The sequence below is a fragment of the Sapajus apella genome, unplaced genomic scaffold (genome assembly GCF_009761245.1).
Source record: "Sapajus apella isolate SASKATOON/1434 unplaced genomic scaffold, GSC_monkey_1.0 scaffold7, whole genome shotgun sequence".
NCBI classification, from domain to species: domain Eukaryota; kingdom Metazoa; phylum Chordata; class Mammalia; order Primates; family Cebidae; genus Sapajus; species Sapajus apella.
The window spans coordinates 13002507-13024161 of NW_022436947.1; the positions used below are offsets into that span (position 1 = coordinate 13002507).

A 21655-nucleotide genomic window follows, 5' to 3' on the forward strand; every position below is an offset into this window, starting at 1 on the left:
ATGGTGGTGTGTGCCAGTAATCCCAGCTAGTAGGGAGGCTGAGGCAGGAGAATTGCTTCAATCCGGGAGGCAGAGGTTGCAGTGAGCCAAGATTGTACCATTCTACTCCAGCCTGTATGACAGAGTGAGACTTCAACTTAAAAAATAGTAATAATAAAAATAAAAATAAATCTTTAAAGGGTTTTTTCAATTAATAGTGCAAAAAATAAAAGACTGCATTGACATGCTTAAATTCCAAAGACCTTAAGTTCTTTATTGATGAACTAAGTGACTGGTATCATTGCTGACAAATGTGTTTTGAACTTGTTGGAGCTAACATTGAAAAATAAAGTTTAGGCTGGGCATAGTGACTCATGCCTATAATACCAGCATTTTGGGAGGCTGAGGCGGGCTGATCACCTGAGGCCAGGAGTTGAAGACCAGTCTGGCCAACTTGGTGAAACCCTGTCTCTACTGAAAATACAGAAATTAGCCGGGCATAGTGGCGGGTGCCTGTAATCTCAGCTACTCTCGAGGCCGAGGCAGGAGAATCGCTTGAACCCAGGAGGCGGAGGTTGCAGTGAGCAGAGATCTCACCACTGCACTCCAGCCTGGGCGACAGAGCAAGACTCCATCTCAAAAAAAACAAAAAAAAAAAAAAAAAAAAAAGTAAAAAATGGCCTTGCGTACTTTTTTTTGAGCTAGCCGTTCTGCAAGGTGTAGCTGTCTTGTACCTGTTCATATCCTGAACCCAGTGGCATGGCAAACACTCTCTGTGTTCCAGAATCCAGGAGCACCCAGATCACCTGGCCAGTTAAGATCTCTCAGTCTTGGGCCTGTCTGATGAGCTGACTTGAGGAAAATATCTTCTGCATCTAGGAGGACCTGCATTCTAGGTCTCTGTTTATACGCTGGATGTTACATTTCCTTTGAGTGTGTTCAATGTGGTCCTCCAGTGTGTGTGCTATGATTTATTTTTAAGTATTTTTGGACTAATATCTGTCTCCCCAGCCAGGTGTGGTGGCTCATGCCTACAATCCTATTACTTTGTGAGGCTGAGGGAGATGGGTTGCTTGAGCTCAGGAGTTTGAGACCAGCCTGGGCAACATGGTGAAACCCTGTCTCTACAAAAAATACAAAACTTAGATGGATATGGTGGTGCACCTGTAGTCCCAGCTACTCGGGAGGCTGAGGCAGGAGGACTGCTTGAACCTGGGAGATCGAGGCTGCAGTGAGCCAAGATCATGCCAGTGCATTCCGGCCTGGGTGACAAAGTGAGACCCTGTCAAAAAAAAAAAAATCTGTTTCCCCCACTAGACTGTAATCTCCATGAGGGCAGGGACCCTGTCTTTGCTCACCAGTTGTATCTCAAATGCCTGGCTCATAGCTGGAGCTCAGTATATATTTGTTGAAAGAATAATTGTGTACAGTCTGTGTCTGTGTGTACTTTAGTAGCTACGAGTTATTTGTGAAGCTGGGGTGACAGAGAGCTAATGTCCTCTGAGAATGAGAACTGTTCGAATGACGTGTATGACATACCTATGTCTACGTCTTTGTGTTCCGATTGTGTTTTATGCACGTAATCTGGAAATTCGTGGAGACAATTCAGAAAATATCAAACACCCATTATATATCAGATTCTGAGTTAGGCCCAGGGCAAAAACGACTCCTCCCGCTGGTCCTGCTAACTGTGGGGAGGATCTGGAGGTGAGATTTTAAACAGGGTGGAAATTGTTTACCTATTTTTATTTTTTATGTTAAGATTATTGCTTTTGGGGGGCTTTCTAGCAAAAACCAGAAAGCCTGCCGGGCAAATTCTAAAAAAGCTGTAACACTAGGGTAGAAATTGTTGATAGCAAGTTTCCACCCAGTGGCGAGGGCGATGCTAGGGCAAGGTGCTGAGCCTCGCTCCAGAAGCTCCGCCCCGGGCGCCATTATTTTTTTTCATTCCGGAACCTTTTATCCCCCTCCCCACCATGTTATCCTCCGGTGTCTTTTGAGCAACGAGCACTTCCGGAATCTCTCGGCGAGTCTTTCTACCAAAGCCGCTTCTCGGCTCGCGTGCGCCGGCCCATTTGGCTCGCGTGCGCCGACCCAGTTAGCTCGCGCCCTCACGCATTTTGGGTTTCCCGACCTCATGGCCGGCCTGACCCTATTTGTGGGCCGCCTCCCGCCCTCGGCCCGCAGTGAGCAGCTGGAGGAATTGTTTAGTCAGGTGGGGCCGGTGAAGCAGTGCTTCGTGGTGACTGAAAAAGGTAGGGGGCGCGGCGGTCGAGAATAGGGCTGGGGTTTCCTGGGAGTGAGATGGGGGCGAGGGCACCTTCCCAAACTTCAGGGAGTCGTATCATTCTTTACCCGCCCCGAAGAGAAGGAACTGGGAACTGAGTTTCTTTTCCAAATTGATTCTGCTTTAGATGCGTTCATAGGGGTCAGTATATGAAAGACAAAGCATTCCCTTACGTTTCTATAGCGCTTTCTCTAGATTATGCGCGCTATTGAAAATAGTTAAGTAGAGCATCAGTAAGGCTTATTGAGAGTCACTTGATTGCCAGGTACAGTGATCAGTTTGATACAGTTTATCTCATTTTATTTTCTCGGTAATCTTACCAGATGGCGAATCTTAATCTCATTTTACAGACAGGACTCTGAGATTTACGGGAATTTAGTAACTTTAGTAAGTTCGTACAGCTATTAAGTAGTGGACCCCGGATTTGATCCTCAGACCTGGACATCTTAGCCAGGATGCTACCCATTCGTTCATTCATTTATTCAGCAGATACTTAATGAATACCTACTGTGTGCCAGGAAGTGTTGTAGGTCCTGGTGATGCAGCAGTGCACAACACCAAACCAAAAAACTTTGCTCTTGTATCTTTAAGGTGGCGAAGACAGCCAATAAGCCAGTTGTGTAGCGAAAACTGTGTCAAATGCTAAGGAGAAAAATAAGTCAGAGAAGGGGTTGGGAAGTCTATGTTCATGTGTGTAGTGGGGAGAGGGGGTGAAGAATGGCAATATAGATAAGGTGGCCAGAGAAGGACTGCTGAGGTAAGAGAGTGAACATATGCCTCTTGGGAGGAGAAAATTCAGGAAGAGGAAGCAAGCCCGAAGGTACGGAAGCAGAGATATGCCTGGCATATTGGAGGAGTAGCAAGGACAGGGTGACTGGAGTGAAGTGAGTGAAGGGAAAGGATTAGGAGACAAGATGGAGAGTAGCAGATCATGTAGGATTTTTGTGTGTGTGTGTGTGAGAGAGAGAGAGAGAGAGACAGACAGACAGACACAGACAGACAGAATGCCTCTTGCTCTGTCTGTAAGGCTGGAGTGCAGTGGAGCCATCTCGGCTTACTGCAACCTGTGCCTCCCAGTTCAAGAGATTCTCCTGTCTGAGCCTCCCGAGTAGCTGGGATTACAGGCGAGTGCCACCATGCCCGGCTAATTTTTGTATTTTTAGTAGAAACAGGGTTTCACTATGTTGGCCAGGCTGGTCTCTATCTCCTGACCTCAGGTGATCTGCCCACCTCATGTAGGATGTCAGAGACCATTGCAAGGACTTTGGCTTTTACTCAGAGATAGGAAGCCACTGATTTTAAGCAGAGAGCAGTACGTATGATCTGGCTTTTGTTTTGAAAGATTCCCTCTGGCTAGTGTGTTGTGAATAGACTGCTGGAGGATAGGACAGAAACTTAAATACTTAAAATTGAGACTGAAAGTGCTGTACAGTAGTGTTTATTAAACTGCAGAGTATTACCTACTAGTGGGCCTTGAGGGGGTAATGACTAGAGTTTTTTTTGTTTTGTTTTGTTTTAGAAAACAGGGTCTTGCTCTTTCAACCAAGGTTGGGGTGCAGGGGTGAGATCATAGCTCAGTGTAACCTTAAACTCCTGGGCTCAATTAATCCTCCTACTTCAGCCTCCCAAGTAGCTAGGACTACAGGTGTGCTTCACCATGGCTGGCCAATTTTTGAATATTTTTGTAGAGACAGGGTCTCACTATGTTGCCCAGGCTGATCTCAAATGATCCACCTGCCTTGGCCTTCCAGAGCACTGGGATTACAGGTGTGTGCCACCACACCTGGCCTGGAGTTCTTAACAAATTAAATAGTGTAGGAGTAAATCCATATATGGTAAAGTATAAGTATTTATAAAACTTTTAGATTTTAAATAAAGAACACATGTATGTACTGGGTTTTAGTGTAAGTCACATTCTATACGGCGAATGCTATGCAGTGCCAGGTGATTGTATTCCAGGGAAGAACAGGCCATTGAATGGAAGTTCTCCTTTGAGTCCTCAGAATATAGGCTACATGTAACCTTACCTTAAACCTTGTGTACTTGGTCTAAATCCTTAAAAATCTCTTACTTTCTTTTTAAAAAACTATGCACTTTCCTCTCCAGACAGCTGAGATGTACTGGAAAGAGTGCTGCGCTCAGTGAAACGGGAGGGAGGGTAGGTGGAATGAAGCCTTCCTCGATAGCGTTGCATGTTGCTTCAGCTCTTTAAGATGGGAATAATTTCACAGGGTTGTCAGGGACTACATGTACGTGAGCATGCTTTATGCAGACAGTAAAATGTGTGGTATTTACTGTATGACCTTTTATTTGGGTGTCGAACTCCTTTACATTTCAGCTGCTTTACTTTTGGTAGTACTGATCAGGAAGGGCTATGAATTTTCTTGTTCTCATTTTTTGAAAGGTGAGCAGGCAGCTTTTATGACAGAAGGTTCCAAGAGAAGAGAAAAACTGATGTCATGTCGCTTTAACTAGTTTATGTAGATCAGTGTCCTGTGTCAAAGGGCTTATACCCTGAAGCAGATTCAAATGTAGTGGGAACAGAACCAGAGCAGATGAGCTCTGTTTCCTTTTCAAGTGAAGGCAGACTGCTCAATCTGTCCTTTTCCTTTTTGATGCAGTAAATTATTTAAAATCTTCTATCCAAAATGTTAAATCAGAAAGAGCAAAGGTGGGTTACAGTTGATGTTTGTAGTTTTCGTGTGCTTGGTCCTCATATTGTTTTTTGTGGAGTCCTATGGAAGAACATGGGGGCTGGTAAGGAGGAGTTAATTCAGTTACTAACACCCTACGTGACATTAACCAGTTCACTTACTTTCTTCCATCTCAAATTATTTATTTGGAAGGAAGGAGTGGTAATGTTTGCTTCACCTATTTTGAGGTGTTCTGAAGATAAAATGAGATAAGAATTCATAGCTGCTTTGGAAAGGTTTAATTTGATATTGACAGCTAAGACATTGGTAATAGTGGTCATAACATCTACAGTCTCTCTGAGCAGTATTTATTATTTGAGGTTCTTTGTCAGGGCCTCAGGCGTTTATTATTGCTGATCTGTTTTGAGGAGTGACTGTATTATTGTGTTCTGATTTTTGAAGCTACCAGACTCTCTTAGTCCATTTTCTGTTGCTTATAACAGAATAACTGAAACTGGGTACTTTATAAAGAAAAATTTATTTCTTATAGTTCTGGAGGCAGAGAATCCAAAGTCTAGTGGCTGTATCTGGTGAGAGCCTTCTCGTTAGTGGGGACACTGCAAAATCCCCAGACGGTGCAGGGTATCACATGGCAAGTGGGCTGAGCATGCTAATATGCTTGCTCACATCTCTCTTTCTCTTCTTATAAAGCTGCCAGCTCCACTGTCATGATAGCCCATTAATCCATAAATTGATTAATCCATTCCTGAAGACAGCCCTCTGATCCAATAACCTCTTAAAGATTCCACCTTTCAATAGTGCTACATTGGGGATTAAGTTTCCAACACATGAAATTTGGGGGACACATTCAAACCATAGCACATACCTACCTTTCTTGCCTTCTCTGATGATGTTTTGTTCTTTTTGATGCTGAGTTCTTTGAGGGCCTAATATATTATGGAACCTCTGTGTTCTTGGGATTATCAGGAAAGGGGGAAGAAGAGGAGCTAACAGCAAAGACACGAAATTAAGAGGAGGAAGGCTAATAGTTTCTAAGCAAAGTGGGGATGGAACCACTGATACCATCCTTGTTTCTTTTCTCCTGAGACTTTTAGCAAACTGATAGCAAGGTGGGTTAGGAGTATATCCTCTAGCTTAGACTTTGAGGATTTTCAAATTGAGTTCTCTTGGCTTATGATTTTCTTTCCTTTTCACACTGCTCCTCCTCCCACTGCATTATTCCAGGGAGTAAGACATGTCGAGGCTTTGGCTATGTCACTTTTTCTATGCTGGAAGATGTTCAGAGGGCCCTCAAGGAGATTACCACTTTTGAAGGTTGCAAGATCAACGTGACCGTTGCCAAGAAAAAACTGAGGAACAAGACAAAGGAAAAGGGGAAAAATGGTGAGTTTCTAGTAATTGAAGGAAGTTTTTCTTCCAGGGTGAGTAGCACTGGGAAACTGAAAGAGGGAGGCATGGGGATAGCTTCTAGAACTTAAAGCTTTTTGCATTTGTTTTCGATCTCGAGAATCATCCATTGTATTGTGATACTCATTTTAGTTCTTTTGTTGCATCTCAGTCTGAAAAATCTGGTATTCCTTGGTATTGCCACACTTAACCCTGTGGTAAATGGCATCTATCACCAGTAGCTTTTGTTCTGTGATGTTCTAGCCTATAAGTGGGTGATTTTGGAGCACTTATTCCATTACCTCTTATTTTGTAGAAAACTCAGAGGTCCCAAAGAAGGAGCTAAAGCCTAAAAAAGCCAAAGTGGCAGATAAGAAAGCCAGATTAATTATTCGGAACCTGAGCTTTAAGGTAAGTGAGAGAGAAAACAAACATTGCATGTCTTGAAGGCTTTTAGAGCCAGGATGTGATCATTAGTAGAACTCCTCACCAAGATGGTATAATTGGGCTGAATTCCTTCTGGGAATGAACCTTACCCCTGTTGAATTCAGAAAGTGGACCTGTGTAATAAGGGTATTAAGTGTTTTGTTTTGTTTTGTTTTGTTTTGTTTTGAGACGGAGTTTCGCTCTTGTTGCCCAGGCTGGAGTGCAATGGCTCTATCTTGGCTCACCGCAGCCTCCGTCTCCTGGGTTCAAGCAATTCTCCTGCCTCAGCCTCCTGAGCAGCTGGGACTACAGGCATGTGCCACTATGCCCAGCTAATTTTTTTTTTTTTTTTTTTTGGATTTTTAGTAGAGACGGGGTTTCGCTGTATTGACCAGGATGGTCTTGATCTCTTGACCTCGTGATCCACCCACCTTGGCCTCCCAAAGTGCTGGGATTATAGGCATGAGCCACCGCATCCAGCCAATAAGGGTATTAAGTGTGAAGCTGCTTTCCTTTTTGGGGAAACTACTACTGAGAAAAAAAAGGTAGAAAAAGCTCTCAGATGTCTGTCTTTTTGCCTCTTAGATACAAAGTAAAATGTCTTCTATTTCGAAACATTTGATGTCCTGGTCTCAAAAAGTAAAAAAAGGAGTAAACGTATTCATGTTTTTCATAATTAATGAATTAGTAGTTGATATTTTATGTTAATTTGCTGTGATTGTATTTCTCTTTTTCTTTCTTAACTTTTGGCTTCAGTGTTCAGAAGATGACTTGAAGACAGTATTTGCTCAATTTGGAGCTGTCCTGGAAGTAAATATCCCTAGGAAACCAGGTACTGATGAACCTTCACTTGATGTGAGTTACGTTAGTTAACATAATTACCCTTGAACAAATATGTGTGATACCTATAAAATATATGGCTCAGTGCTTGAGAACTAATGAAAACCCAAATAATGGTTCTATTCCCCCAATGACATTTTCTGTTGGATCAGAATTAGTTTTAGATGACTAGTTAGAGAAAGTCCATTGCTCTCCCCAAGTCCAAGTCAGAGTATACTCAGTAAGAAGATGTAAGCAATTGCTTTGGGGAATGGGCTGGCCTGCTGGCAGGATTTGGGCCATCTTGCAGACCTGAACTGCAGTAACTTCCTTCTTAGTATTCTGCTGGCTACCTCCTGCTGCCTCTCACTTCTTTGTACATTTGCACACAGATGGGAAGATGCGTGGTTTTGCTTTTGTTCAGTTCAAAAACCTTCTAGAAGCAGGTAAAGCTCTCAAAGGCATGAACATGAAAGAGATAAAAGGTAAGTTTTTTATTCCCATGTCATTGACCCAGGTATTTTTGGTGTCTCTGTGAATTAGTATAGTAACCCACTTTCTGCATTTTCAAAAGATGTTTGCGTTATTGAGAGTCTCATTGCTAATATGGTAGCTATTTAGGTGAAAATATTCTAGAACTTGATCTTAGGGTTAAACTTGAAAGAACCCTTGCCGGTATTCTTTCATTTATTTGGTGAGAGTGTCCTTTTAAATCCCTAGTGAAAAATGGCCCTGAAATAATTGCTGATAGATACAGGTTGGTATCTAGGTTCCTTCTTGGTTATGATCATCTGTGGGCTATTTATTAAACTGACTGTGGGGCTACTCTACATAATAACTTATCAGGTCTTGTGCCTAAAGAAGTTATTGCTGGCCAGGTGTGGTGGCTCACGCCTGTAATCCCAGCACTTTGGGAGGCCAAGGTGGGTAGATCGCCTGAGGTCAGGAGTTCGAGACCAGCCTGGCCAACATGGCAAAACTCTGTCTCTACTGAAAATGCAAAAATTAGCCAGGTGTGGTGGCATATGCTTGTAATCCCAGCTACTCGGGAGGCTGAGGCAAGAGAATCGCTTGAACCCGGGAGCGGAGGTTGCAGTGAGCCAAGGTCGCACCGCTGCACTCTAGCCTGGGCGACAGAGGAAGACTCCATCTCAAAAAAAAAAAAAAAGAAAAAAAAATTATTGCTGTAGAGACATCCTAGCTTCTGAGGAGGATTCAGATGATTCCAGAATGCTTGTTTTGATTCTTGATACTCTAACTGGGAGCATAGTTCTAATTCTTTATGTTTTTACTCCATCTTATCCCAGGTGTGGTGGCTATGTAGAAAGGCAAAATTTCTGTTCATTGATAAAAAGGTTAAGGGTTAAGAGGAGTAGGCAGCGACTAGGAGCTTTATTTAAAGATCAGCATTCCTGAATTGACAGTTTCTTTGTCTCTACTGGTTCCATTATTGTCTGTGATGACTAGAGGCCCTTTATAGAGGTAGGGATACTAAAACCACAGCTTCTCTGATACCACTTTTCTGTTTGACAGGGAGGACAGTGGCAGTGGATTGGGCTGTGGCAAAGGATATATATAAAGATACACAGTCTATTTCTGCTCTAGGTAAGATGCGGTAGTGTTGGGTGAGTGGGGGTGTTGTATAACCTGGGCAAGAGTGGTGAAACAACTCCTGTGTTCGTGATAAAAGTGTAAGAAAAAGACCAGGTGCAGTGGCTCACGCCTGTAATCCCAGCACTTTGGGAGGCTGAGGTGGGTGGATTGCTTGAGGTCTGGAGTTTCAGACCAGCCTGCCTAACATGGCAAAACCCCATCTCTACTAAAAATACAAAAATTAGCTGGGAATGGTGGCAGGAGCCTTTCATCCCAGCTACTTGGGAACCTGGGAGTCAGAGGTTACAGTGAGCCGAGAACATCCCACTGCACGCCAGCTTGGGTGACAAAGCAAGACTCTGTCTCAAAAAAAAAAAAAAAAAGTATGAGAACTTGCTTGTCAGAGTGAGACTATTGTAGAAGATTAACCAAAAGAATGAGACTGAGCTTTCAGGGAAAACTCTAAATTCTTGCTGGCTCACAAATGAGTCCAGGTCTGTTTGTCAATTCATATTGTACCATCTGGTGCTCTGGTCCCAAAACCTAGGCTCTTTTGAGTCTAAACCCCCTCCTGGGAGTGGCTGTGAGTGAGCCTGAGCTCATTGTCCCCTTTACTTGCTGTTCTTTCCAAGCTTTGCATAATAGGAGTTATGGAACATTAAGAATAGAGAAACTTAAAACTTGAGTTTTATTTAGAAAACAATTGGCTGTTAAGCCACTAGGATCTCAGAGAATAAAACGCACTGAGATTGAAGTTCTTGGCTTGGCTTTGCCCCCTAGTGAGCATTTCGATAGCTGTGGTGTATGAATGGTCGGCTGTTTGCAGAGACTCAGTTGCCACTTCTTTTAGTCTGGGCCAGATGAACCTTCAGGGTGATGAATAGGACAAATCCTAACGGAATCTGGGTGATGAGAGTTTTGTTTATTTCTGTTTTTGCTTTTTTTTCTTTATACTTTCTCCTGTTACATACAGTAAGAAAAATATATGAAATTCTGTAAAACCAATGAAACCACCAACTTGGAGTATTGGTTACTCTTGTTAAAATAAGATCATTTTGGATATTAAATGAACTTTTTCTTTCTTTACCTCCCTCTGTAGGTGAGGAAAAGAGCCGTGAATCTAAACATCAGGAATCAGTTAAAAAGAATGGCAGGGAGGAAGAAGATATGGAGATGGAAGAAAATGATGATGATGACGATGATGATGATGACGAGGTTGATGATGATGAAGATGAAGAGGAGGAGAATATAGAATCAAAGGTGACCAAGTCTGTGCAAATTCAGAAGAGGTAAGCAGCTCAGTCTGTTCTGAGACAGCAGAGGAAAATTCAAGATTGTCTCTGAGAGGAAAAATTCTCCTTTTTCTGCCTGCACCATTGCAGAATTGACATGTGTAATGAAATTGAATAGGCCCCTCTGTCAGCCCACAGCCTTAGTTCTGATCTGTGCCTTTGCAGAGCAATCAAGAGAACAGCCTCCGCAGAAAGCAGTGAAGATCATTCTGAGGAGGACAGTGACCTGGAGGAAAGCGACAGTATTGATGATGGAGAGGAACTGGCTCAGAGTGATAGCAGCACTGAGGAGCAAGAGGATAAAGGTTTGCTTGGGTTTTCACTATAAATGATCTTTAAAAAGTTACTGAAGTTACCGAAATGAACATCAGTTCTGCTTAGGCCTCTTTTTAAATAGGACTCTAAGGTGGTCTATCAAATTATGTTTAAATGCTGAAAAGGAAACTTTTATACTCCTTTCTTCCAAAGATTTTTTTGTTGTTTCCTTTTTGTTTGTTTTGTTTTTTAAATGAGTTTTGGAGTGGTGTTTGAGGGTTAAGATTCTTAGAGAATTTAAGACCTAGCTTAATGGTGAGGTTCTACCTCTCTGGATTGTCCAACTTGATTGAATAACCAGGTAAACAGCATCTTACACAGATAGTATAGAAGAAACAGATGATATAACAATCTGAATTCCAAGGTAGATTTTAAACAACACCTTTGAGTTGCAGTGAGGATAAAGAGCTGTATAGTCAGCTCCGACTGCCATAACAAAATACTATAGTCTAGATGGCTTAAACAACAGAAACTTATTTTCTCACAGCTCTGGAGGCTAGAAGTCCCAGACGCCAGCTGATTCCATTTTGGGTGAAGCTCTCTTCCTGGCTTGCAGACTGCTGCCTTCTTACTATGTCCTTGCATGGCATTTTCTTTGTGTGCTTGAACAGGGGGAGAGAGAGAACAAGTAACAGTGAACTCTGGTCTCTCTTTTCTTATAAGCACAGCAGTCCTATCAGATTAGGGTCCCAACCTTAAGAGGAAGCTAGCTCAGTTACCTCCCTAAAGTCTCTGTCTCCAAATATAGTTACATTTGGAGTTAGGGCTTCGATATATGAATTTTGGGGGAACACAGTGCATTTCATAGCAAGGAACTCTTTGAACATGTTGTAAAACTTTAGCCAATCCTTATTGCTGCCTTAATTGAGAATAAATTCAACTTGTTTATTGAGGAAGGCAGGTCATTACAGAATGAGAAATGGTTAATGACTGGTTCTTTGATTTGTCTGGCTGGAGATTTTTATTCAGCTATTTTTATTCTGATTCCATTTCAGTAAGTCCGGAATGTTGGTTTGACCATATAAAAAATCTGAGGAAATGAGCTTTTTCTGTGAGGAGAAAATGGTATACACCTTAGAATCAAAGGAGCTTTTACATTGAAGGCACTATGAGACCCGGTATTCTATAACCCACAGCCAGCTGTCTCATGCCATTCTTTCAACTGAGAAACTTATAGGACAGATAAATGATAATGAGAGAAAGTTAATAAAAAACACAATACAGAAGAGTGTAATACGCAAAAGTTCCTCAATAATCCCAACAATTCTCCAAAGTAATCACTGTTGTTTCTTGTGTATCCTTCCAGATATTTTCTTTGTATATAGAAGCATATATGTCTGTTCTTGAAAACAGTGAGTCTCCCTTATACCCAGATCCTCAGCTTCTTAGGGAGCTTCCCCAGAGATAACCAAGGTTATTTGTTTCTTATGTATCTAGAGATATTTTAATACATTTATAAGCAAAATGCACATATTTACATACGCATACACACTCAAAATAGTGTTTTTTAATAATTGGTGTGTGACTGTATGTGTATGTTTTTCCTCAAAGTTTCCTGTGTCCTGTACAGTATTTCCAGAAAGTTTACACTGTCATCATAGTATATGGGAATATCTTTTTCCCATACCCTTACCACATTGGATTCCATCTGTCTTTTTGATTTTGCAATCTGTTGTTGAAAAATAGTATCTCATTTCTTGTGCTATGTTTTCTTTAATTAAGAGTGAGTTCAAACATCTTTTCATGTACTTAATTGCATGTCCTCTGTCTACTTTTATTTACTTTTTTGAGACTGAGTTTCATTCTTGTTGCCCTGGCGGGAATGCAGTGGCTCAATCTTGGCTCACTGCAGCCTCTGTCTCAGGTTCAAGTGATTCTCCTGTCGCAGCCTCCTGAGTAGCTGGGATTACAGGTGGCTGCCACCACACTGGCTGATTTTTGTGTTTTTAGTAGAAATGGGTTTTGCCGTGTTGGCCAGGCTGGTCTCGAACACCTAACCTCAGGTGATCCGCCTGCCTTGGCCTCCCAAAGTGCTGGGATTACAAGCGTGAGCCACTGTGCCTGGCCTCCTTTGTCTATTTTTAATTGTTTTTTTCTTTTAACAGTTTATGCAAGATCTTTATGTACTTCAGAAGTTAGCTCTTTGTCATGTGGCTTACGCTAGTCTCTTTCAGTTTCTTGTTTTTCTTTTTACCTTAGCTGTGCAAGTTTCAAACAAAAAGAAGAGGAAATTACCCTCTGATGTGAATGAAGGGAAAACGGTTTTTATCAGGTATGGCTCTCTACCTCCAGAATTGCTTTTGTGTTGTCATCATAGATCTCTCCTCCTCCTCTCCCTTCTCCTTTTGGCACCAGTTCTGTTACCTAGCCCAGAAAATTAGATCAAGCACATCTGGTCCCAGGAACATACCAAACAATGAGAAATGTAGGACAATCAGAACTATAACACAGAAGACAGATAGCATGGGTCCTGACAACTTGTCTTCATCTAGATTTCATGCTTTTTAATTGGGTTGGCATCTTTATAAGAAATCAATTCAGCTGTTAGAAACATCTGGCTTCTGGCCTTTGTTTTAGGGGGAGTGCTGGGGAGGAGTAACACTGCTTATCTCAAATGATTTCTGTCTTTATGCCTAACTTATCTTCTGATGCAGGATCCACAATAAAGTAAGGCATCTCATCTGTTTCCAGGAAAACGGGGTGGGAGTAGGGGTGGAGATAGGCTTTATTTCATGTTGCTGTTGCTGTTTAGCTCTACTGACTGCAACAGATTGCTGCTTTCATAAGGTTAGGATGTCTTTAGTACACCTCATGCATGCCTTCTAGTCTTTCTAAAGTACCCAACGTACCAGGGTCATTTGGGTCTGATTTTAGAGGTATATATTTTATCTTCTTATGCAGTCTTTTAAAATTGTTTTTTTGGGCACGGTACTCAGGCTTATAATCCCAGCACCTTGGGAGGTAGAGGCAGACGGGATCACTTGAGGCCAATTCAAAACCAGCCTGGCCAACATGGCGAAACCCCATTTCTACTTAAAATACAAAAATTAGCCATGTGTGGTGGCACGCGCCTATAACCCCAGCTACTTGGGAGGCCTGAAGCACGAGAATCGCTTAAAGCCCAGAGGTGGAGGTTGCAGTGAGCTGGGATTGTGCCACTGTACTCCAGCCTGGGTGACAGAGCAAGACTCTGTCTCAAAAAAAAAAAAATTGTTATACAATTTATGTTCATTCTAGGAAATTGATGAATACATAAGCAAAAAGAAAAAAAAAAAAACCCATTAATCACTATTCAGAGAACACCTACACTACATGCCCACATCATAAAATTAACCCCAACCCTAACCTAATCCTAACCCTAACCTTAACCCTAACAGAGATGAATTTATACATGCTGTACTGAAGCCCATTTTCTCACCTAACTGCATGTCCTTCCATGTATTTTAAAAATTGTGTTATTTGGAACTGCCATATAAATAATTTTGTATTTGTGGAGGATCTAACAGGAAGGAAGAAATGACACAGTGAGGAAGAAGCGTGTGACCTCAGTACTAAGGATACCATTCCTTATACACCTTTTAAATAATAAAGAACTTGGGAAAATAAAGGGGTGGAAGAGAGAAAACTATGTATATGATGAGGCAAATTAAAAGAAATAATGTAGCTAGGCCATGTCGTATTGCAGAAAACTTTTTTATCTGGGTTATCCATGAAATAGAATCATTCATGGGGCTGTTTAGTGCATATAAGAGAAGTAAAATTATAGATACTTATTAGGGACTGTTTTTCTTACTCCTGGAAGGATTAAATAGTTGGAGAAATGAGGAATCTTTATACTGTGTTGAAATTTTAGGACAAGAAAATCTCCTTCTAACATTTTTTAATCCCTTCAAGAGAAGTAAGTAGTTTTCTTTTTTTGGACTTAGTAAATTTTACTGTGTTTGCTTTTATGTTACTATTTTGAAGGATTTTCTGACTTTTGTAAAATTTCAGCTGAAACATGGATTTAATATCAACACAGAAGAAAAACTGGCTAATTGAGAAAGAGAATATTTGACATTTCTCACTAGTCTGCTGTGAGTCTTCTAGTTTGTAGTAAGAGAAATGAATTTTGGCCAATTTAAGTGAAAAAGAAGGTTTCAGAATCAAAGTTGTCAAAGAGCAAGCCTCAGGAAGAGGCTGAAAATCTGGGCAGTTCTGGGGCCCTAGGTGATGGAGGATGTGGGTCTTTTCTCTGGGGATATCACTTTTTTTCTTTTAAAGTATAACATATATTCTGTAAAGTACATTAAGCATACAGCTCAGCTAAAATTTTATATGTATACATCCATGTAGCCACCACCCAGATCAAAATATAGAAATTTCTAGCACCCTAGAAGTTTCCCTGGCATGGGGCACCACTGTTTTGAAATGAATCTGTACCTACAGTTTCTGGTGTTTGTATATGTCTGTTTATGTTTTCAGATTCCTGAGAAAGAGAACTTGATTGACAAAGGAAAGACAGTTGGGGCCAAGGGCCACTGGGGGCCATCACTATGTATTAGTGCTATTTGTGAACAAGGGAGACATTGTCCTGGCACATGTAATTGACCTTTGATATGATCATCTGGTTGTCTTCCATAGAAATCTGTCCTTTGATTCAGATGAAGAAGAACTTGGGGAGCTTCTCCAACAGTTTGGAGATCTCAAATATGTCCGAATTGTCTTACATCCTGACACAGAGCATTCTAAAGGTATGTGTTTTCAGCTGGCCAGGCCCTAAAAGAGTTGAGGCCACTGCCCAGGGTATTGACGAGGTTACGTAAGAGCATAACATATGCCATTTTGAGGGATTCACAGTCCACCAGCCAGCCCAGGTTTCTGGGTTCCATAAAAGTACCAGGGACACCAGATAAGGTGGCACATGCTTATAATCCCAGCACTTTGGGAGGCTGAGGTGGGTGGATTGCCTGAGCTCAGAAGTTCGAGACCAGCCTGGGCAACATGGTGAAACCCCATTTCTACTAAAATACAAAAAATGAGCTGGGCATGGGGGTATGATTGAGGCAGGAGAATTGCTTGAACCCGGGAGATGGAGGTTGCAGTGGGCTGAAATTGAGTCACTACACTCCAGCCTGGGCGACAGAGCAAGACTCCATCTCTACCCCCCACCAAAAAAAATGTACCAGGTACATCCTGAGGTTGTCTTAATGATGTCAAACTCAGCATCTTTAATGGTGCTGCTAGCCATAATTTTGTCTAAGCTTTTTAAGCTCTTTCTTATTTACTTTAGGGTAATGAATTCCATTTTTGTTCTTTGCATTTCAAATGTGATAGTATCTCATGGGTATTAATCACTCCACATTGCTTGAAATTACCAGCATCTTTTTTTTTTTTTCCTGTTGCTTTTGTTAGGGGTGGAAGCTGACAGAGAAACTCTGTTGCAGTGGCAGCAGTTAGAAGGAAAACTCTGTGTTGCAGGAGTGCTGCCTTAGATTTTTTTTTTCTAAAGCTATTTCTTTTGAGTGTTAAGGGTTGACCATTCTTCATTCTAGTATACTGTTGTTAGGTAAACATTTTTCCAACCCATTCATAATCTTTGATTTCATCTGTTGCAGTAATTCTCCTAAAGCACCGAGTTCTTAATTTATTCTGATTCTTGATTCCTTTGAAATATAGCAATTCTCTCCCTAGAAAAATGCTGCTTTGGAGGGTGTGTGGGCTCTCTCCAGCCTATCCATGGTTTAAGAACCTCCATTCTAAACCTTTTTATTTTTCACATCGATAGAACCTAATCACTTTTGATTTTTTACTCACCTAAAAAAAGTAAGACCTGGTGCTTACCTGAAATCCCAGCTACTCAGGAGACTTGGGGGAACCCAGGAGTTTCAGGCTTCAGGGAGCTATGATTGCCACTGCACTCGAGACTGTGAGACAGAGAGAGACCTCCTCCATTTCTTAAAAAAAAGATGTGAATAAGGCAGCACTGTGGAATGAAGTTAGGGGTCTAATTAATCCCAGCTATGCTACAGATTAACTGGGTGATTTTTGGCAAATCATTTAACTACTGTTGGCTTCTGGTTTTCATCTGTAAAATTAGTGGGTTCAAGTAGAGTAATCACTTAAGGTACCTTCATCTCTCATGCTTAGTTATACTTCTTGGATCTTTTCCATTTCTAAAATGTTTTTAGACCATTTGAGTTACATAGAATGTTCCAAATTGAGTCCATTAATGTTAACAGAGTTCATGATCTTAATAAGCATAGTTTTAGTCATTTTTTAAAAAAAGTCTTGTCCTTTCCAGGCTCATTAAATTTTTCTGACACCTTTTCTACCTACTCATGTAGCTGGTGCTGCTCCTATAACTCATCCCTCTCAGTATGCCATTTTGCTGCCTGGAAGAGCTAAATATTAACTGCAGTCTTTTAGGGAAATGTTAAGATTGAACCCACTACTGACTCTGGAAACTCCAATGACAAAATTCTTTTTTTTTTTTTTTTTTTTTTGAGATGGAGTCTCAATCCGTCACCCAGGCTGGAGTGCAGTGGCACGATCTCAGCTCACTGCAACCTCTGCCTCTTGGGTTCAAGCAATTCTCCTGCCTCAGCCTCCTGAGTAGCTGGGATTACAGGCATGCATTACCATGCCTGGCTAATTTTTGTATTTTTAGTAGAGACAGGGTTTCACCATGTTGGTCAGGCTGGTCTCAAACTCCTGACCTCATAATCCGCCTGCTTAGGTCTTCCAAAGTGCTGGGATTACAGGTGTGAGCCACCACGCCCGGCCCAATGATTAAATGCTTACCCATTCAGAGAGAAGTACCCATTTTCTTCATATTCAATCTAATTAGATTCATTTGAATCTGCCTATTAGAAACATGTTCCCCATATTTCTTTATTATTTGTTTCTTTCTATTGAGTATCTGTTAATGCTGTACACTATGGTAGGTGCTAGAGATATAGAAACAGACAAGAATTGTGGTCATTTTTCCTGAGGTATTTATTCTGTTTGGGAAGATGTCACCTGACTGGTGCTGTAATAGAGATGTGAGTGGAGGATAGGAGGCGGGAGAGGAAACAGAAGCTCCTGGGTAGTGACCTTTGTGTTGGCCTGCCACGAGTCCTTTCAGCTCTTCTGCTGCCATTCATTTTTATAGCAGGTGGAATTTCTGTAGCTCTAAGAATATGGCAGTGTTTTCATATCTGAGAGAATATTTAAAATTTAAAGAAATTCTAAAAAAAAAAAAAACTTGTATTTCTTTTTTGGAATCTACTGAAAGGTAAAATTATTTTCTTTGCTTATAAAAGTGGCTCATGCCTTTAATCCCAGCACTTTGGGAGGCCGAGGCAGGCAGATCACCTGAGGTCAGGAGTTTGAGGACCAGCCTGACCAACGTGGAGAAACCCTGTCTCTCCTAAAAATACAAAATTAGCCAAGAGTGGTGGCGCATGCCTATAATCCCAGCTACTCGAGAGGCTGAGGCAGGAGAATCACTTGAACCCAGGAGGCAGAGGTTGTGGTGAGCTGAGATTGCACCATTGCACTCCAGCCTTGGCAACAAGAGCACAACTCCATCTCAAAAGAATAAAAAAAAGCTGTTTTTTTGTCAGTAGCGGAAATAGAGATGGGTTAATTGGCCCTGGATCTAGTCAAGGAAAGGCATGCCTTGTGAAGATTCTAGATTTTGAGCCAAGAATTGAGCTCATGGCTTTCTGGTTCCCTGCTGTTTTCATATAGTAGAGGACAAAAACTTACTCTGAGAGGCAGATCTGCCCGTATCTGATGCCTCTCAGGTAACTATGAGCCAGTGAGATCTGTAGTTAAGTTCAGAGTTAGTGGTTCCTGCTTTATTTTTTAGTCCTCTAATGGGTACTTTGTAAGTGGTGCTGAATTAAGTGTTAGGCTGGAATTTCTCTACCATTTCATGTGGATATTTCTTTTTTTTTTTTTTTTTTTGAGATAAGGTCTCACTCTGTCACCCAGGCTGGAGTGCAGTGATCATGGCTTACTGCAGCCTTGCTCTCCTGGGGTCAGGCCATCCACCCACCTCAGCCTCCCAAGTAGCTGGGACTACAGGCATGCATCACCACATCCAGCCAATTATTGTTATTATTTTTTCCCCCGTAAAGATGGGGTTTTGTCATGTTGCTCAGGCTGATCTCTAACTCTTGGGCTTAAGCGATCCTACCGTCTTGGTCTCCCAAACAGCTGGGATTACAGGTATGAGCCACCACACCTAGCCCTCATGTGGATATTTCTTATTAAGAGAGATCATGAGACTAAAGTTCTAAGAAGAACTAGAAAAGGTGAAGTGATAATGAAATTTCATTAAGAGCAGTGGTATCTTTGTCTTTGATTATTTGGTACCTAACATAGTGCCTGTTTCAGTACAGTATGCGCCACTTAACGATGGGGATTCATTCTGCAAAGTTCATCATTTGGTGATTTTGTCATTGTGGAATGTTGTAGTGTACTTACACAAACCTAGATGGTATGGTCTACTACACACATAGGCCGTATGGTGTAGCCTATTGCTCCTAGGCTACAAACCTGTACAGCACAGCATGTTGTTATACTGAATGTTGTAGGCAGTTGTAACATAATGGTAAGTATTTGTGTATCTAAATATTTCTAAACATAGAAAGGATATAGTAAAAAATACGGTACAAAAGATAACACCTATATAGGGCGGATCCACTGTACTCTTCTGGGGTCATTGTTGTATATACAGCCTATTACTTACCAAAACATCATTATGCAAGTACCTGGCTGTACTTACAGTTGCTACCTGCTCCTTCCACTCTGTGTCAGGCTGCTGCTATTTATAGTGTCTATGGTTTAGCCATGGGAGTGTGGGATCTCACTGAATTTTGTCTCATTGTGCAGGTTGTGCATTTGCCCAATTCATGACTCAAGAAGCAGCTCAGAAATGCCTTCTAGCCGCTTCTCCAGAGAATGAGGTAAGGAAGATATTTCCTTTACCCTATAACACAGGAGGTAGTGCCTCCTAGGGGCAACATCTGATATTTACACAAAGCTTTATTATTATTGTCAATAATAATAAACTAACACTTATTTAGCACTTAGTATGTGTTAGGCACTGAACTTTACATGCATTATCTTTTTTTTTTTGAGATGGAATCTCGCTCTGTCGCCAGGCTGGAGTGTAGTGGCATGATCTTGGCTCACTGCAACCTCTGCCTCCTGGGTTCAAGTGATTCTTCTGCCTCAGCCTCCTGAGTAGCTGGGATTACAGGAATGCGCCACCACGCCCAACTAATTTTTGTATTTTTAGTAGAGATGGGGTTTCACCATGTTGGTCAGGCTGGTCTCGAACTCTTGACCTCGTGATCTGCCTGTCTTGCCCTCCCAAAGTGCTGGGATTATAGGCATGAGCCACTGCGCCCGGCCTACATACATTATCTTATTTAATCATTACATCAGCCCTTTGGGGTAGGCACAATTATTATCTCTAATTCATAGGTGAGGAAATGGGAATAATAATGTATCTGATATTTATTGCTGTCTGTGTGTCAGCCTCTTTCCTAGATTGATAACATGAAAGACTAGGATAAGAAGGTAGTAAGGTCGTCTATGAAGTAGAGTAGATGTTTGAGAGAGAATGTGTGTGGGTGATGGAGAAGTACTCCATTTGTTCTGTAATCGAGTATAGTATTATCTGATATTGCTGTCGTTTCTTAAATCCTCTTGAGTAAGTACTCTGCTATTTCATTAGCTTTCTTTACAATACTAGACATTTGCCTATTTACAGATAATTTTCCTCAGTTTGGGACTAATCAACTCCCAGAAAATAAATTCTTTACTGCTGACTGCCTGAAATACACATGTAGCCTTTTGCACAGCTATACTAAATATTGTGAGGCCCAGTGATCCACTTGTAGCTAGCTGGGCTGAAACCTCATAGGACTTGGCTTCTATAGCATAATTGGTGTTTGCCCTTTCTCTTTCTGTGGTGTTCTTGTCGGGTGCTTAGTTTCTAGTTTCTACTCATTATGTGTGTGTGTGTGTGTGTGTGTGTGTGTGTGTGTGTGTGTGTTGGTTTTTTTTGTTTTGTTTTGTTTTGTTTTTTTGAGACAGAGTCTTGCTCTGTTGTCCAGGCTGGAGTGCAGTAGTGTGATCTCAGCTTCCTGTCTCAGCCTCCCGAGTAGCTGGGATTACAGGCGCACACCACCATGCCTGGCTAATTTTTGTATTTTTAGTAGAGATGGGGTTTTACCATGTTGGCCAGGCTGGTCTTGAATTCCTCACCCCAGGTGATCCACCGCCTCAGCCTCCCAAAGTGCTGGGATTATAGGCCTGAGCCACTGCACTTGGCCATTATGTGTTTTTAAGAGAAGGTTGTGATCTGTTACAGGCTGGTGGGCTTAAACTGGGAGGCCGGCAGCTCAAGGTTGACTTGGCAGTGACCCGTGATGAGGCTGCAAAGCTTCAGACAAAGAAAGTGAAGAAGCCGACTGGCACCCGGAATCTCTATCTGGCCCGAGAAGGCTGTGAGTAGTGGTAGGGAGATGTAACCCAGGCTTCTAAGTAGGTGACCCTGTGCCATATCATTGATTCAGCAATAGTATGTTTGGGAGCATGTTTCAAATAAAAAACCCAAATGTTATCTTTAACAGTGTTATATGAACATTCCACTTTAATAGATGTGGCTTTCTATTAGGAAACCTTCACTCATTTTTGTGGATTAACCATCCCATTCTCTTTCCTGCCTAATTGCCTTATTTTTCGTGGTTTTTTTTTTTTTTTTTTTTTTTTTGAGACGGAGTCTCGCTCTTGTTACCCAGGCTGGAGTGCAATGGCGCGATCTCGGCTCACCACAACCTCCGTCTCCTGGGTCAGGCAATTCTCCTGCCTCAGCCTCCTGAGTAGCTGGGATTACAGGCACGCACCACCATGCCCAGCTA

General features: G+C 41.7%; 1 protein-coding gene and 1 non-coding gene across 3 annotated transcripts in view; one reads left to right on the forward strand and one right to left on the reverse strand.

Moving 5' to 3' along the window:
* Positions 1-1754: 1754 nt before the first annotated feature.
* On the reverse strand, positions 1755-1816 carry LOC116550462. Its single transcript, XR_004268429.1, has one exon. It is a non-coding gene; the product is annotated as a U7 small nuclear RNA (small nuclear RNA).
* Positions 1817-1991: 175 nt separating this feature from the next.
* RBM28 (RNA binding motif protein 28) overlaps positions 1992-21655 on the forward strand; it is a 38324-nt gene continuing 18660 nt past the window's right edge. For both annotated transcript variants that reach the window (XM_032276072.1, XM_032276071.1), the window contains exons 1-12: positions 1992-2234; positions 6145-6303; positions 6623-6717; positions 7489-7564; positions 7944-8036; positions 9085-9156; positions 10244-10433; positions 10602-10741; positions 12951-13023; positions 15375-15484; positions 19617-19690; positions 21106-21241. In XM_032276072.1, the coding sequence (XP_032131963.1) occupies positions 2117-2234; positions 6145-6303; positions 6623-6717; positions 7489-7564; positions 7944-8036; positions 9085-9156; positions 10244-10433; positions 10602-10741; positions 12951-13023; positions 15375-15484; positions 19617-19690; positions 21106-21241 (1336 nt within the window). In that variant the 5' untranslated portion in view covers positions 1992-2116. The remainder of the gene's footprint in view (positions 2235-6144; positions 6304-6622; positions 6718-7488; positions 7565-7943; positions 8037-9084; positions 9157-10243; positions 10434-10601; positions 10742-12950; positions 13024-15374; positions 15485-19616; positions 19691-21105; positions 21242-21655) is intronic.